The sequence below is a fragment of the Microtus pennsylvanicus genome, chromosome 3 (genome assembly GCF_037038515.1).
Source record: "Microtus pennsylvanicus isolate mMicPen1 chromosome 3, mMicPen1.hap1, whole genome shotgun sequence".
In the NCBI taxonomy this organism is placed as follows: Eukaryota; Metazoa; Chordata; class Mammalia; order Rodentia; family Cricetidae; genus Microtus; species Microtus pennsylvanicus.
The window spans coordinates 96,836,425-96,852,053 of NC_134581.1; the positions used below are offsets into that span (position 1 = coordinate 96,836,425).

Below are 15,629 nucleotides of genomic sequence, written 5' to 3' on the forward strand. Positions count from 1 at the left end.
TGACCCTCCAAAGCAGAGAGGGACTGACCCTCTGAAGTAGAGAGGGACTGACCCTCTGAAGGAGAGAGGGACTGACCCTCCAAAGCAGAGAGGGACTGACCCTCCGAAGCAGAGAGGGGCTGACCCTCTGAAGGAGAGAGGGGCTGACCCTCCGAAGCAGAGAGGGACTGACCCTCCGAAGCAGAGAGGGACTGACCCTCCGAAGCAGAGAGGGACTGACCCTCCGAAGCAGAGAGGGGCTGACCCTCCGAAGCAGAGAGGGGCTGACCCTCCGAAGCAGAGAGGGGCTGACCCTCCGAAGGAGAGAGGGGCTGACCCTCCGAAGGAGAGAGGGACTGACCCTCCGAAGCAGAGAGGGACTGACCCTCCGAAGCAGAGAGGGACTGACCCTCCGAAGCAGAGAGGGACTGACCCTCCGAAGCAGAGAGGGACTGACCCTCCGAAGCAGAGAGGGGCTGACCCTCCGAAGGAGAGAGGGGCTGACCCTCTGAAGCAGAGAGGGACTGACCCTCTAAAGGAGAGAGGGACTGACCCTCTGAAGCAGAGAGGGACTGACCCTCTGAAGCAGAGAGGGACTGACCCTCTAAAGGAGAGAGGGACTGACCCTCTGAAGCAGAGAGGGACTGACCCTCTGAAGCAGAGAGGGACTGACCCTCCAAAGCAGAGAGGGACTGACCCTCTGAAGCAGAGAGGGACTGACCCTCCAAAGCAGAGAGGGACTGACCCTCTGAAGCAGCCCAAGACAAAGGAGCGGCACAAGGAAGGCAAGACTTGCTCCTTTTCTGCCAGCCAGCAGTCTCCCATAGATTAGGATCTCCCCTGAATCACCACCATAAGCTCACACTAGTGCACACCTATGTGCTAACGGGGCTGCAACAGGCATGTCGGCTCCCATTAGGCACCTGGATGACTATTTCACATGGACCTGGAAACAAGAAATAGCCAGGACTCAAACTTGAGAGGCCCAATTCCCCACAAGGACATAAACTCAGCCCACAGCAGATCCCAACTGCTCTGATATAGCAGCTCCCAAGTAGAAGAACATCCGCCCAGTCTTCCATGTCTTCTCATTCACAAAAGTAGTGTCCCTTGAGACCACACTGCACTGCTTCCGTGAATGACTCCATGCTTCTGCGTTTACACGAGGAATGCAGAGAGCAGGAGAGACCACGTGGACTGGGCTCGGAAGCCTTTAGGGCAGTGGTTCTCAACCTTTTGAGTAGCATCCCCTTTAGAGGACGCACATCAGATATCCTACATATCAAATATTTGCGTTACAATTCCTAACAGTAGCAACATTACAGTTATGATGTAGCAATGAAATAACTTTATGGTTGGGGATGAGCACAGCATGAGGAACTGTACTAAAGGGTTGCAGCGTTAGGAAGGTTGAGAAGCACCACCAGGCAGTGGGCTGTAGCAGAGGCAGAAGCTTTGAGCCCCGGCCAGGTTGCTGGTCTACATCATAAACCAAGAGAGACTGAGTTTCATATCTCAGTACAAAGGGCAGTTAATTTGGGAAATAAAACAGAAGCAAATGTCCTAGCATTATTCACCAAGATGCTTTACAGAACAAACATGGGGAAGAATGAAGACATCAGGAAGGGTTTTATTAGGTCAAAATGTTAATTCTGTAATTCACAGTTTAAACCCCAAAGGAACCCCAGAAAGCGGCCTTCAAAAGCTTTTTAAAAAATAGTCCAGGGCTGGAGAGATGGCTCAGCATTGTCTGCTCTTCCAAAGGTCCTGAGTTCAATTCCCAGCAACCACATGGTGGCTCACAACCATCTGTAATGAGATCTTGTGCCCTCTTCTGGCCTGCAGGCATACACGCAGACAGAATACTGTATACATAATTAATAAATAAATACTAAAGTCCAGGTAAAGATGCTAGTGACCTCTCATTGAGGCTCAAAGAAATGGAGGAGCTCCGGGTCTTCTGGTTTCTGTGACTCCTTTGCATGGTTGAAACGGTTTCTACTGGAAACAGCCTCCTGTGGTCACCCTCAGCACCCAAAAGCCAGCAATTGGATCAGAGGGGCGACGTGATGACCACTGGACCTAATTACAATGCCCACGTGTGTGCTTACAACACAAGCAGTTACAGAGAACCATCTAGCCAAATCTACTTATTTGACCAAGAATACAAGAACTGTTCTGGAAATGAGTGCTTGTATAGGTTAGAACGTAATGTTAGCAATAACCCTGAGCTCCTGTGGGTTAGCATGTGACGGTCACCACAGTTCCTGAGCTCCTATGGGTTAGAGTGTGACGGTCACCACAGTCCTGAGCTCCTGTGGGTTAGCATGTGACAGTCACCACAGTCCTGGGCTCCTGGGGGTTAGAGTGTGACGATCACCACAGTCCTGAGCTCCTGGGGGTTAGAGTGTGACGGTCACCACAGTCCTGAGCTCCTGTGGGTTAGCATGTGACGGTCACCACAGTCCTGAGCTCCTGTGGGTTAGAGTGTGACGGTCAGCACAGTCCCGAGCTCGTGTATTACTCTCTGCGCTAAGCAGCCCCAGAGGAACGTCACTCATGTTGCAGGTCCCCTCCAGAGGCATATCATGGTAATTCCATCAAAGCAATGCATTTGGGAGACACGTTATGGCCAGTAAAGGTGACACCCACTCACTCTCTCATTTTTCTGATTACGTTACCTACACAAAACTTTAAATTGCCATTTGTTTTACAGATCTGTGAAATTCTTATTTCAAAGACCTGGATTAGTCTCACCCATCACCTAACATTCAAAAAAAAAAAAACTTAACAGCTCATTACACTCCAGGACATGTACATACAATAAGGCCTTTGTCCTTCAAAGAAAAACATAATTTTCAACAGAGTCAGCTTCCAGAAGCCAAGGGAACTGACATCCAAAAGCTAATATAAACACCAAGGCCTGTGTCAAGATTTCAAAGTTAGCATTACTGATGGAGCTGGAGGTGACTGGGCTTCGAGGCCAGTCACTGGACTGGGGGCATTTTCCCTGTGACTTTTGGGAGTGGAAGAAACTCCCTGGCCTGTAGCTCCTGCCTTGTCGGCAACCACTCGGCTCCTGACAGGCAGGATGTTCCTCCAGGAGGGATCACTCCTTTCATCACAGCGCAGACGCTGCCTGCCTACGAGCGTCTATGTTTTCAAACGCAACTCCATTTGCTTGGGGGCGGAGGGGAGATGTGTTGTTATAATGATTATTTAGGATGTTGTTAATAGAGGAGGGTGACCTTTTGTGACAAGCTTTCTGGGAGAGTCATGTTTTGGAACGTGGAGTTCCATTCTGGGGAGAGCCATCCCAAGTGTTAACCTAAACTATAAACAGGAAACTCCAGCCCGACTCCCACTCGAGCCTCAAGGTCGTGGACCTCTCCATGACGCTATAGGGCAGTAGGAAAGATCATGACAAGTTCTTAGACTTCAGAACCTCATCCCTTAAGGCAGGAATTTACCCCAGTTCTGCATACAGGCAACACACACCGCTCTCAGATGGGGAACAAGGCCAACACAGCATGCGCATACTGGGTCCACGGGTTCAAATTCAGTAGAGTTCATCTGATCTGTGCTCTGTGTAGAACAAAACTCTATGCTACTTTGGTACACAGTCAACTGGACCAATTCGCACTCCGTCCAAGGCCTGCTCAGTGCTGAACTTTACTTTCTGCCTCCTTCCTGCCTCTTCTAGATGCAGTGGCAAATACCATCAGAGGACAACTGGGTCTCACTGACACACCGCAATTATTAGCTGTGTGAACCTAGATGCAGATTGAGCAAGTGAGCGCTTCAGAATGAGAAACCAAACAAACCACCGATATGCTGGGACTTTCTGTCTGTATACAAAAAGGACAAAAGTTACCTTCCCTCAAGACCCATTGTCCACCCTAAGCAACTTCAGAAGGAAGGCATTTCCCAGGCATTGACATCAATTGCATTAGCAGCCCAAACACCTCTTAGGAGGACCCCAGACTGTGGTTCCACACACTCCCTCCATCCAGAGCAGGTGTAGGGACTTTATATGTTTTAGCTCACACCCTGCTGTGAAGGAAGATGAGGTTGTCAAGATACAGAAATATTCCACAACTTACCTAAAGCCACACAAGCATTGAGGACTAGACTTTTGAACTGTACTGTGATTCCTAAGGCATGTACTTAAAAAGAATTGAACCCAAAACCTGGTTTATGGCATAACTCTCCACATCCATGGGGTATAAGTAATCAAGATATAATTTAAAACATACAGGAGGCTCTGCATAGGCAAACACTCTCCAACTTTATGTAAGGGGCATAAGCATCTCCACACTGTGGAGACATCACTTTTTAAAAAGAGTCTTTGCCTTTAGTAAGAATCCCTTAACCCTGGTGACAAAGGCCTTTCACAGACACCTTCTCATTTAGCTATTCATCCCCTCGGTGGATACCCACTGCCACCAACTGAAATGAGACCATGCAGCCTCAGTGACTCGCCCAGGACCCACACAAAGGTTCAGAGAGATGATAAGTGACAGATAACCACCAGCTGACCTGGGTAAAACTTGAGCCCACACCCTCTAGCACAAAACCACGCTCCAATGCTGTCTATCACGGGCAAAACTGGGCATTGAAATTTTTGTGAGAAAGGAACGTATTTTTACTTGAAGATTTAGATTTTAAGATATAAAATCATATCATAATATTTTTAAAGCACCATTAACAGTTTAATAGACCAAACTTGAATGTTTCTAATAGTAAGTTTTAATATTACCCAGACTCTTTTACAGTGTTGTTCTTATGCCTAAGAAAAGAACTATGCCTCCGTGTGGCCTGATCCATTCTGCATTTAGCCATAAAAACATTCCGAAACCATGCGCAGAAGGTCTATTACTTCTGCCCATGAAATGAGGCTTGTTTTGGTACCTTTGAAATTTTCCTGTGGTATTTGTGTTTTCACTTTTGGTGAGATCTTTTTAAAATCAAAGTTGGAAAATTTTGTGATCTTTGCATTAATTTTTCAAAATCCTTATGGCAATCTTAGCTTTGGAATATTGACAGCAGGGTTCCAAGCCAACCCCATGTGTGATCAATTCAACCTCATAAGCAAATGCGCCGCAGTCCTCAGGCAGGTGAGGCCCATCCCTGGCTGCAGACAGTCCAGGGTGACGGTGACAAGCTTCCTGCTTTGCAATTTTCCTTACATTGTCAGTGTGATTTTCTTCAGCATCCCACAACCCTGGTCACTGTCTTCCCAAACACTTTCGCTTTGTCCCCTGCCTTCCACCTTCTCTTCCTGCCACCGTAACTATAATCTATCGCACTGGGGTGCCCTTACATATTTTTCTGTCAAGATTGAACCTCCTGGTTAGCATTGCAGATTTGGGTTTTTAAAATCTCCATTCAAAGCCCAAATTTATTTCTATAAGGACTTTTCATCCCTCCCCAGATCACGATGCATGTTTTAAGAACCCGCAGGGCATTTTCAAAATGCTTCTTTCCAGTAGACTTGCTAGTGTGTTAGCACACCAATGAAACTGGGTTGGAGAGATGGCTCAGTGGTTAGGAGTACTTGCTACTCTTCCAGTGGACCAGAGTTCAATTCCCAGCACACACATGATGGCTCACATCTGGCTGCTATTTCAGCTTCAAGGGATTCAGCGCTTCCAGCCTCTAATGACACCTGTGTTTGTGCCTATAGCTATGGTAAACCATTTGCTCAGTGAGTGACGCCGTGATGTAGAGAACTGGGTCTCTGTAAGTGGAAGGAGAGGCTGGCGCTCCAAAAAGGGTGTTCTAAAAGCAAACCATTTCTCCTCCGAGCAGCAGTGCCTGTGTGACAGTCACAGCCTCCACGTCATTCACCCTGCACCGCATTCCCTTGGCTGCCTTATTCTCCAAACACTGACTTACTGCCTTCGTTCCATGCCCACTACACACCGCGCTGCAGGATGCTCGCCACCACCTGACCACACCACAGGTCTGCAGTCTGCTTTCCAAACTCCAGCCTCTCCACTCTAAACATCTGCCCACAAGAACTCCTACAGGCATTTAAATAGCACATCGTATTGTTTCATGTGGCCTGCAAGAATGTTAAACGGCCCCTTCTGACCCCAATCACACGCAAGGGACTTTTTCCTTATTATGACGTTCAAGGGCTCCCAAGCTGGTTCCTTTAGAGCTCTTACCTCCCGTTCCACCAGAGCCGCAGGAACCTTGGACTAGCTCCCCACACAACCCAATCACACTCGCCTCTCTCCTGCAATGCTTTGCTTAGACTGTGTTACCAGCCCCTGTCTCCAGCAAGCTCTCACCACTGTGACGCAATTTTGCCTCTAACCTAAGTGGGTTGGAGTCTGTCGTGAAGTTTTTTCTGTCATTTTTGTAAACCTTTTTCTATTTTGTTGTTTCCTCTTTATGTTTTTATTGTTTTCTGTTTATGATTTTATGGTACCAGCTACTGAACTTAGAACCCATGCTAGGCATGCTCTCTAACACTGACCTATAGACTCCAAACCCTTAAAAAAAATTGTTTTCCAATTTGAAGATCTCCTATCACTAAATCATCCATGTTAACTTATGATCCTCCTGCCTCAACCTTCCAAGTAGTTGGAATCATAGGCCTAGCAGAACAGGCCCAGCTGATAAACCCTTTTTATTCATCTCTGTTTCTGCTCCACCAGGCTGTGGATTAAAATCTGTCCCATTGGGCTTGGTCTCCTTAAGGCCTCTCCAAGCAGCACAGTGACTTAAATAAACATGGATCAGGCCGGAAACTAATGAGACAAAATGGAAGCAGAGAGAGGTATAGGATGAAGGAAAAATGCACCGTGTGACTGTGTGACTGAATTTATAGCCTGCTCCTCCTAACGCCTTAAGCAATGTTCCATAAAATTAGAACTAGGAATCAACAGGTCTCCAAACACACGCCCAGGTCACTTGATGATCTGCGCTAAGTCCATTGAGCACACCTGGTCCCCACACACAAGCGGCTACCACCCTAGCTTGCTTTCACGGCAAAGGCTTCGGTCTACCACACGCCACACAGAGTGCCACAAAGACGGTGGGAAACGCTGAGACCCTCTACTTAACCAACGGATGTTTATTAACTGGTTTTATTTTTCCTGGCCCCTGGCTGCCTGGCTCCCTGCTGTCTTGTGTTCTCCCAGCCTCACGCAATGCAGTATGAGGCCCACACTGTCCTCAACATCGTTCTCTTGACTTAAAACATGGGCTACTATTGATGCCCAAGGTGAAGGCAGGGCTGCGTCAGAGGGGACTGGGAGAGGGGAGCAGCAAAGGCTGGGGCACTGAGGTCTGGAGCTGGGTCGAGACTGCCACAAAGCGGGCCAGGAAAATCCCCATGATGCCAGACCACTAGGCAGTTTTTCCAGAAGTACGGGGCACCACGGCTCAACCCTATCTCTGCCAATGAAAGTACAGGTGGAGGGGACCCCACAGGCACGGAGACGTAAATGCCCTACAAGAAAGGAGGCCCCACTCCCGTGGAAAGTTTTTCTTGATATTTAATACAGAGCAAGGGGAAAACTCACAAAAGGGCCCACAGAACACTGGACTAATAAGGAGCGGCCATGACCAGCCAGCTCAAGTAGGAGGGACATAAACCTCCCTAAGCTTTACTGATGTGATGGAGTTGGTTCACAGAGAAGGGTAGATATGATCACCCCTGGGTCTCTTCTGCATTGACTTTTTTTTTTGTATTCTGTTCTGACAAACCTCTATAGACTACTTCATCTAAGGAAATAATAATTTAAAGGATAAAAAAAAAATCATCTCAGGGGACTTCCTCCCATCTAAGTCCTAAACTAAACAGACATTCTCTCTTGCACAGCACTGAATTCTCATGGCAACCCCACAGGCTAGACACTGACATCCATCCCACTTTCCTTGTGAGGAAACCGGCTTAGAGAGGAGACAGGGCCAGCTGCCTTTGCAACCTTTTAGATGGTAAACAAGGCTTCTGGAATTCCTAAACTAAACCCTTTCCCCAAAACAAAAGGATGCCAACCAAAAGCTGCATCTGTCCTTGAAAGGGTCTCCAAATCCAAGACCAGTTTGTGCTACCAGCTCAAAATCCATTCTGTGAGCCACCATGTGGGTGCTGGGAATTGAACTCAGGACCCCTGGAAGACGGCTAAGCCATCTCTCCAGCCCTCAAAATTCCATTCTGAATCCTCCCACAAAGAGCCCTGAGCTGATTGGGTGGAGCTGTTTCCCTGAAAGCTTCCAGAGGTGACCAACCCGCAGAAGCTGACTGCTGAAGTTGACAGTAAATTGGCTTCACAGCCCAGTTCTGCCTTCAGAGCCTGTGTGGCCCCAGGTTTGTTCTGCTCCTCTGGGCCTAGAGACCTGTGGAGGAGGAACTGTCTCAAAGCAGGCATTTGTGAATTTGCCAGCATCGCTGTCTAAGTAACCTTTCCTCAAAAATCTTCAAAGCGGTCAGCCAAGATTGCCTAAAAACAACCATATAAATATAAACAAATAAATTGGATCACTTCTGAAATGATATGAGCCATTTTTGAAAAAAAAAAATGACACAGATCTACATGTACACATTGCAAGCCCCACGTCCCGGACTCAACAAGTTACGGTATCGCCGAGCGCATGCGCACACAGGAATCTATGCGTGCTGCAGCTAAGGGCCTAATATGAGTTCTGATGATCTCTGCCATGCTTCAGGCAGTTAGAATGTGAACTGTGGAAAACCTGAGGATTTTGTAGAGCTGAAAGCCCAAAGGCAGAGGCAGTTGAGACACGGAGATGCTGGAGCTGCTCCTTGGGCGATAGAGGATTTTGGTGATTACGAAAGTGGAAGAGGAGTGGACAAGGTCGGCTCTGTTAAGCTGTTCAGTCAGCTCCAAGATAGGTGGGGCCTGCTTCTTATAACAGGGAATTCACATGGCTTTTTATGAGTGAGGGCCCATTTCTGCATTGCACCTCTGGATTTAAAAGAGGAAATTTCAACCTCAGGAATAATGTTTTTTGCTGAACAAAATGTACGCCAAACTAAGCTCTGACTTCTGGTTTTCAGTGTCCCAGACTCCAAAGTTATCTCAGGTTTCTAGGCCTGGGCGGAACTCACTGGCTCCCACCACTTCCTCAGCGGCAGTGAGGTGGGCAAAGACCCAGAAGCATGGACACCCCTCCTCCTGTACTCGGTGGGTTTGGAGATGGCCGTGGAGCAGAGAGCTGCGGCAGGGTCATGTATCTGAGTGTGACTGTCCGCCAACAGCAGGACTTTGGGACAGGCACCCGTGTGTTGTCCTGGGCATTATTAGAAAATTAACTCTAGCAGGGGAGGGTGGGGATCATGGAAACAAACAGTGTGAGGCTCACCCGTCCCATTAAAGATCACAAGGTGCGAAAGCCCTGCTTTGTTTTTCACTGAACAAGGAAGCACGCATTTCTCTAGGGTACACTGCCTGCCTGGATCCCCGGGGCCCAGATGTGGGTCCCGCGTCTCACCTCTGCCCTGGAATGCAGGAACTGAAGACAGCACCCACCCATTTGTGAAAGAGATTCCGCTGCCACCTAACAAACAGCTAATTCCTGGCCCATTAGCAGTTCTGGCAGGATGCTCTGGCCTCTGCGACTGATAAATCGGGGTGAAATTGTTCGCTTCTGCAATATCCTCGTCCCCAGAGTGTCCACAGAAATGTGTTCATTCTATCTCTGAGCTACTCTGAACCTTAAAAATTCAATCAGACTGTGTAGATTCTCTGGAGTTTTTCAGGCTCTGACACTGTAATTACACTCAGGACTCTGGGCCACGGACTTCCACCAACTGTACCTTCCTCCATCTTTTTTTAAGCATACATTGAAGGTTAGCTTTTTTTTCACACATGTTATGAAACAAGATATGAGCTTACACCCAGCCTTAACTACTTTATTCCAAAATAGCTGGACCAACCCAAACTAAATATTCCTATGTCTCTAATCCAAAATTGAGTTAAACTATCACATATCTTCCAATATTCATACGCAAGCCTCACTCAGAACTAGGACTCCCTGCAGGTCAGCTGAAATCGGAAAGAAATATTTTTTCCTCTCACGCGGTGTGACTAACAACTGCTCACTGAGCTCCGGATGGCTCAAAAGAACAAAACAAAATCATTCAAGGAAGGCCTGGAGGAAAAGAAATTTCGACAGGCCCTCTCCTTCCTCCAGCTTCTCATTCATTAGCTTAACAACTAGCCTATTTCTCCTAGTTATGCGTGTATGCTCCAGAGACAGACAGTCATGACCCTGCGTGTCAGCTCGGTAATTTTGATAAATAAAATACTGAATACTGTGCAGATAAAATATGACCTTCACGAGCTTCTTAATTTCATAAAGCTCAGCCTCCTCGTCTTCAAAACGAACAGAATCCTCTCAAAAGATGTTTATAGGGTTCAAGTTAAATAATGCAAGCTGCTTCGCAAACTGTCTGGCAAATAAATAAGGTTTTGGAAATGTTGCTTGCACATACTACCAGTTTACTAAATATATCTCTTTTCCAACCTAAGTTCAAAAATACTGAGCAGTCTCCTGACCATGCAGCAAGAAATCTATGGGTGTAGCACATCCCCTGTAAGCTCACAAGAGTGGATACAGAGAGACATGCTCACGCCTACTCTTCCTAAGTCATCACAGATGCATGAGAAGCAATAACACTGAGATGTGGGCTCATCCTTCTACATCCCTGCCAAGGTCATGGTCAGCTCTCACTGGGCATAGCAGCCAAGGAAGGCATTTGAAGGAATGATGGGTGAGACCTGCTGCCAGGAGCATAAGGAAAGAACTGAGACTTGTCCTCTATAGATGCCTCTCCATGTTCTTTCTGTTTTTCAGAACTTGGCTGATACTTTTATAAAGCACGCAGCAAATAACTCTGGCATCAATTTTCATATTACTAAGTCTCCACATTGAAAGAAAGGCACTGTCTATCATGGGGCAAGAACTACTAGGAAAGGAAAATGCCTTGTGGGGGATGTTTCATTATATTATGTGATAATGGTTTGCAAAATTCAAAATGTGTATTTAGGCTTCACAAATCGTAATATCACCAAAAAGAAAGGCAATAGGTTCGCATGTAGAGCTCTCGGCATATTTAAATATTACTTAGGATAATCTCTTGTAAAATGTTGAGAAGAAAATTAAATCATTTATTCACATTCTACAAATAAATGAAAAAGGAAGACTATATTCACACACCATGCTTGTAAATCTATAGCTAAGTCATAGTCTAAACTCAGAACTTATGTTCAGGGTGTTCTTTAGTAAAGACGGTTAACACGGCAGCTCATCAATATGGAAGAGCACCTTTCATTAGGCTGCAATTTTCATTGTCTCAGCCAATGAAAAGCGTGTTTACTTGTTTCTGTTGATTTCTTCAGTCCAGAGCCTGATACTCATTTGATGCAAGCACAAACTCATTCATCATCTCTAAACATTGATCTCGTCTCTTGTCACAAAGAGTCTGAGTCCTCTGGACATCGATAGTGTGGCTTTTGTCTGAAGAGAGTCGGTTACTCTCTAATTCCCTACTGCTGATTGGGATAACAAGCTAGCATCCGGGCATCACTGCCGGAATCTGCTCTTAAATGCCTTAAGGTATTCCCAACAGGGGTTGAAGATGTGTAGTTTTAACTGAGTTTTACCAAAGGTGAATGGCAGGTAAAACACTCTTCAGTGAAAACGTTATCCTCTGTAGATCTCTATGTGTCTCAGAAAGTCTTTTCAGTGGAGCTCAATCACCTCCAAGTGGCTGTTTATCAGAATTATCAGGAGTCTAAGCTAAAATAACTTGAAACAAATGATCCGTTTGAATCTACTAGCCACTGCCAGTACTAACTAAGCAGTTGACAGCCAAGTGTCACTCCTGATTATGAATAGGTCCTTCTTCCTGACCCGTGCTTTCAAGTCAGAAAAGAAGCCTGTGTGCCAGAGCTTCCGTCACAGCAGGCAAAGAAAAGCAAGAGATCAATACAAGATTACACCTTGTCTTAGGCCTGTCCTTTGTGGCAGTCATCTCTCTCCCTTCTCCCATATCTTATCCTTGACCACTGTACCGAAATGCTATCTCAGCAATCCCCTGCTGAGCTCACTGGATAGAACCAGTGCAGAAAGTTGAGGGGTAGTGAGATCTATGACTTCACTGTAGTGGCAGGCATTCCAAACTGTAGCTTTCCTGAAACAACGTTATACAAAGTCCACCTTGACTTGTACTTATACAACAGCGATGTCCAAGATAAGAATTCTCAGCCTGCTGAGGCAGAAATTGCCAAAATAAAAAAATAATAATAAAAAATTTAACTAGATTCAATGCACAAGTGATGTGCAATTTGGTAATGATCAAAACCAGTGTGAAGACAGTTACACTGTCATGTTTAGCAGATGACTTGCCGGAGACTGCAGTTAAGTTCTCTTTCCCTGACCTGTACACTTACCAAGCACACACACATAATGCAAGGATTGTCTGTGATGAATGGGATCTGGAGGACCTCCCCTTCATTTTCACATTTTGCCACAGACCCTGAAATGAAGATGAAAGTATTTTTAAATTTAAATCTTGATTAATGGAATTATTGCAAGCATCTTACCTTTTATGCTAGTCATCTGAAATGTATAATGTTTTAAGTAATCAAGCTCACCACAAACAAATCTTGTCAAATCTATTTTAAATAATTCTTACGGTTTTCTTTGAGTCACTACAGTATATAGATAGGTTTTCTGTTTTCGGCTGGTCTGAGCACATATTTAATAACTCTAGTGCTCTGGAAGGCATTTCAACACACAGACTCACATCAAACTGGCCATTAGGGAAGATCTTAAATTTGAACGACATTCAGGACCGTGTCAAAGAGCGGGCCTTTCAGGTGAATCTGCCTGCTGTTGCGGGTTGAAATCAGTTTCTGAACTGTAATCTCTTTTCTCTTAGAAATATTCTGTTTTCTGCACCAGGTGTCAGTAAAGCATGTCCTTCAAAATAGCAACTGGGGTCTTCACCTGCCTGAAAATATGTAATTATTATATCCTGCTATTAGTAACCTTTCAAAATAAGATCATTTCTTTAAGTTCAAGGTCTGGAAAACCATGCATTAAAAACGCTGCCTAGCACAGTGGATTTATTGGAATCCTATGGAGTGAGAAAAGAGGATGTGCAGGAAACGGCGCTGTCTTTTCCTTCATTGCATAGGAAGGGTTAAGATTAAAACAAGGATTGAGAAAAAGATTCAACGTAAGTAAATCAAGGAATTTCCTAACTTCAAATAGCGGAGTGCCGATAACCACCCTGTCGAAGATAGCATTCACTCAGCTCCCACATCTCTTTACCTCAACACAGCCTTCCCACCCTTTTTCTCCGGGCTTCTCCGCATCACCCATCACCCGGGAGGGCCAGGCAAGGTGGGTGCTCTCCACCCTCCCATCCCCGGGCCAGCCAGTGCCGCTTCTCCCAAGAACCACCCCAGCGTCCTAAAGGACTGGTCCCTCCCGCCCCCACCCCCCTACCTGTCAGGAAGGAGGAAGCCAGAGACGTGGGGACCCCGGAGCAATTGAGCAGCAGCAAGACGCAGCAGGTAATCCCAGGCGAGCGTCGGCAAGGACGCTCCGCCAGAGCCCTGACGCTGGAGAACCAGAGCATCGTCACCTGGAGGGAATCCCGGGCGACTGCAGGTCCCGCGTCGCAGCCTCTGCTCGGCGGCTGCCGCTCGCAGTCAAAAGGGCTGTGGGCCGGCGTGCCGGGAGACAGTCGGCGGAGGGAGGCGGGCGCCCGGAGCGGCGGGGGAGGAGTGGGGGCGCCCCGGGAGGAGGGGTCCTGCGGCCAGCCTCGGCCAATGCGGCGGCTTTTTTCTAAGGGAGTTGCTCACAGCGGGTTAGCAGTCAGCCCCTCCGCGCCAGAGCAGGGCCGGGAGGAGGGGTGTCGGAGCGGCGGGAGCTGGGGATCGGCGGTGGCGCTGCCGAGTGCGCTCGTCGCTCTGGAGCCGGGCTGGCTTCTCTCTCTCGCACGCGCAACTCCGGCCCGGTCCCCGGACTCTATGTCCAGCCCGCACGCCTGCTCTGTGCAGGAGACAAGGGCGCATCGGGCACTGTGCGGAACCCGCGGGGTCGCACTAGAGACCAGGATCCTGGCTCAGGAGAGACAGTCGCTCCTGCGAATGCTGTGCCAGGCAGTTTAGCCCTCCCTGCAGCCCAGCCGGCCACCGGCCCCGGGGAGCTGCCGGAGCCGGGAAGGCGCGTCTCCAGCGCCCGGCGCACCGCCTCCTCCCGCGCAAAGGAGCCGCCCCCAGCCGGGATGCCACCACCCGCTCACGCCCGGAGCAGAAGACCCGGCGCCTCCCGCTGTCCCAGCTTCGGAAGGAGCCACGGACCGGGTGCAGGAGGGTCCCCTCAACTTTTCACACCCCCTTGTCTCCCTCAGGGGAAAGCAGGGCACTCAGGAAGCTGAGGGGACGGAGGGAACGAGTGGCCTTGGAGATCAGGCTCCGTGCTTAAGCCACTGCGGGCCTGATACTAGAGAGGACAGAAGTTGAAGCTACAAGAAAGGTCGGCTAATACACGCACCGAGGCCAGCGCCTTTCTCCCTTAAAATGAGGATCCGTGGTTCAGACTCCGCCCTTCCCAGCCAGAGCTGCTAGGACAGGGAGTTGCATTAGACTAATCTTTCATTCACTCGCGGGCCAGAGAGGGACCGCCGCTGCTAATCTCCTCCTGGGCCGCCTCCGTGGCGGCCTCCCAGCTGGGCGTGCGGTGGCAGCCACTACCCTGCAGCGCTTCTCGCCTGTGCGGCCCTGGTGTCCCCCTTTGATCCCCTCACCCCGCCAACCGGTCCCCGCTGAGTCCCAGCCTGTGGCCAAGCAGTGGCTGGCTCTACTCAAAAGGGGTGCTAATCTAGAAACAAGAATTTTTATAACTACGTTATGAAGGCGCCAGGTAAAGATGGAGAGCGCTTGGCACTTGTTGGGGCCGATGGTCATTCGTCTTTGGCGCCTACTATAAGCACACGTTCCCCACCCGAAGAACATCCAGCAGGTTCCCACTCGCATTCTAGTTCCTGCAGCACCTCGTGAACCAAACAATAATCACTGACAAGCCAGAAAAGTCAAGCATTTCCTCCGTCTCGGACCAGAGGTTTCGGCAATGTGTGTAGCTGTCGTGAGAATTCCTTTGAGAATAAGTCAGTTCTCTGACACACTCCTCTAGCTTCACCGCCACCCTTACCTGCCCCACCCCCACCCCCGGCTGCTCATTTGTTTTCATTTTGCAGTGATTTGGAGGCTTCTTTTAATGAGTGCGTAGTGGCCAACTTCCCAACCCAGCGAGGACCACATCCCTGTGACTTGAGACAAGTGGGAGAAAGGAAGGCTGTCATTAGCCTAGCATGCTCCATTTCCCTCTCAAAACAGATTTTGTGTAAAATTTAAATTAAAAGAGACAAGAGCGATGTGGTTACTTGTTTTCCCCCAAACAACACCGCAGCTAGATGCCTTGAAAATCCAAGTGTTGAATGTTTCACCGTTTTTCCTGAGGCTACAGAAAGGTTAAGTTGGAAATACACACACACACACACACACACACACACGAGAGAGAGAGAGAGAGAGAGAGAGAGAGAGAGAGAGAGAGAGAGAGAGAAGAAAAGAGAGGAGAGTGTGGTCCCCCCCCAT

General features: G+C 48.1%; 1 protein-coding gene across 2 annotated transcripts in view; it reads right to left on the reverse strand.

Annotated features, from left to right (window-relative positions):
• Bmper (BMP binding endothelial regulator) overlaps positions 1–13,831 on the reverse strand; it is a 263,284-nt gene extending 249,453 nt beyond the window's left edge. The window contains exons 1-2 of one of the 2 annotated variants that reach the window (XM_075966511.1): positions 13,477–13,831; positions 12,414–12,499 (exon numbers count right to left, since the gene is read on the reverse strand). In XM_075966511.1, the coding sequence (XP_075822626.1) occupies positions 12,414–12,499; positions 13,477–13,609 (219 nt within the window). In that variant the 5' untranslated portion in view covers positions 13,610–13,831. The remainder of the gene's footprint in view (positions 1–12,413; positions 12,500–13,476) is intronic. The other variant, XM_075966510.1, reaches the window with a different exon arrangement.
• Positions 13,832–15,629: the final 1,798 nt, after the last annotated feature.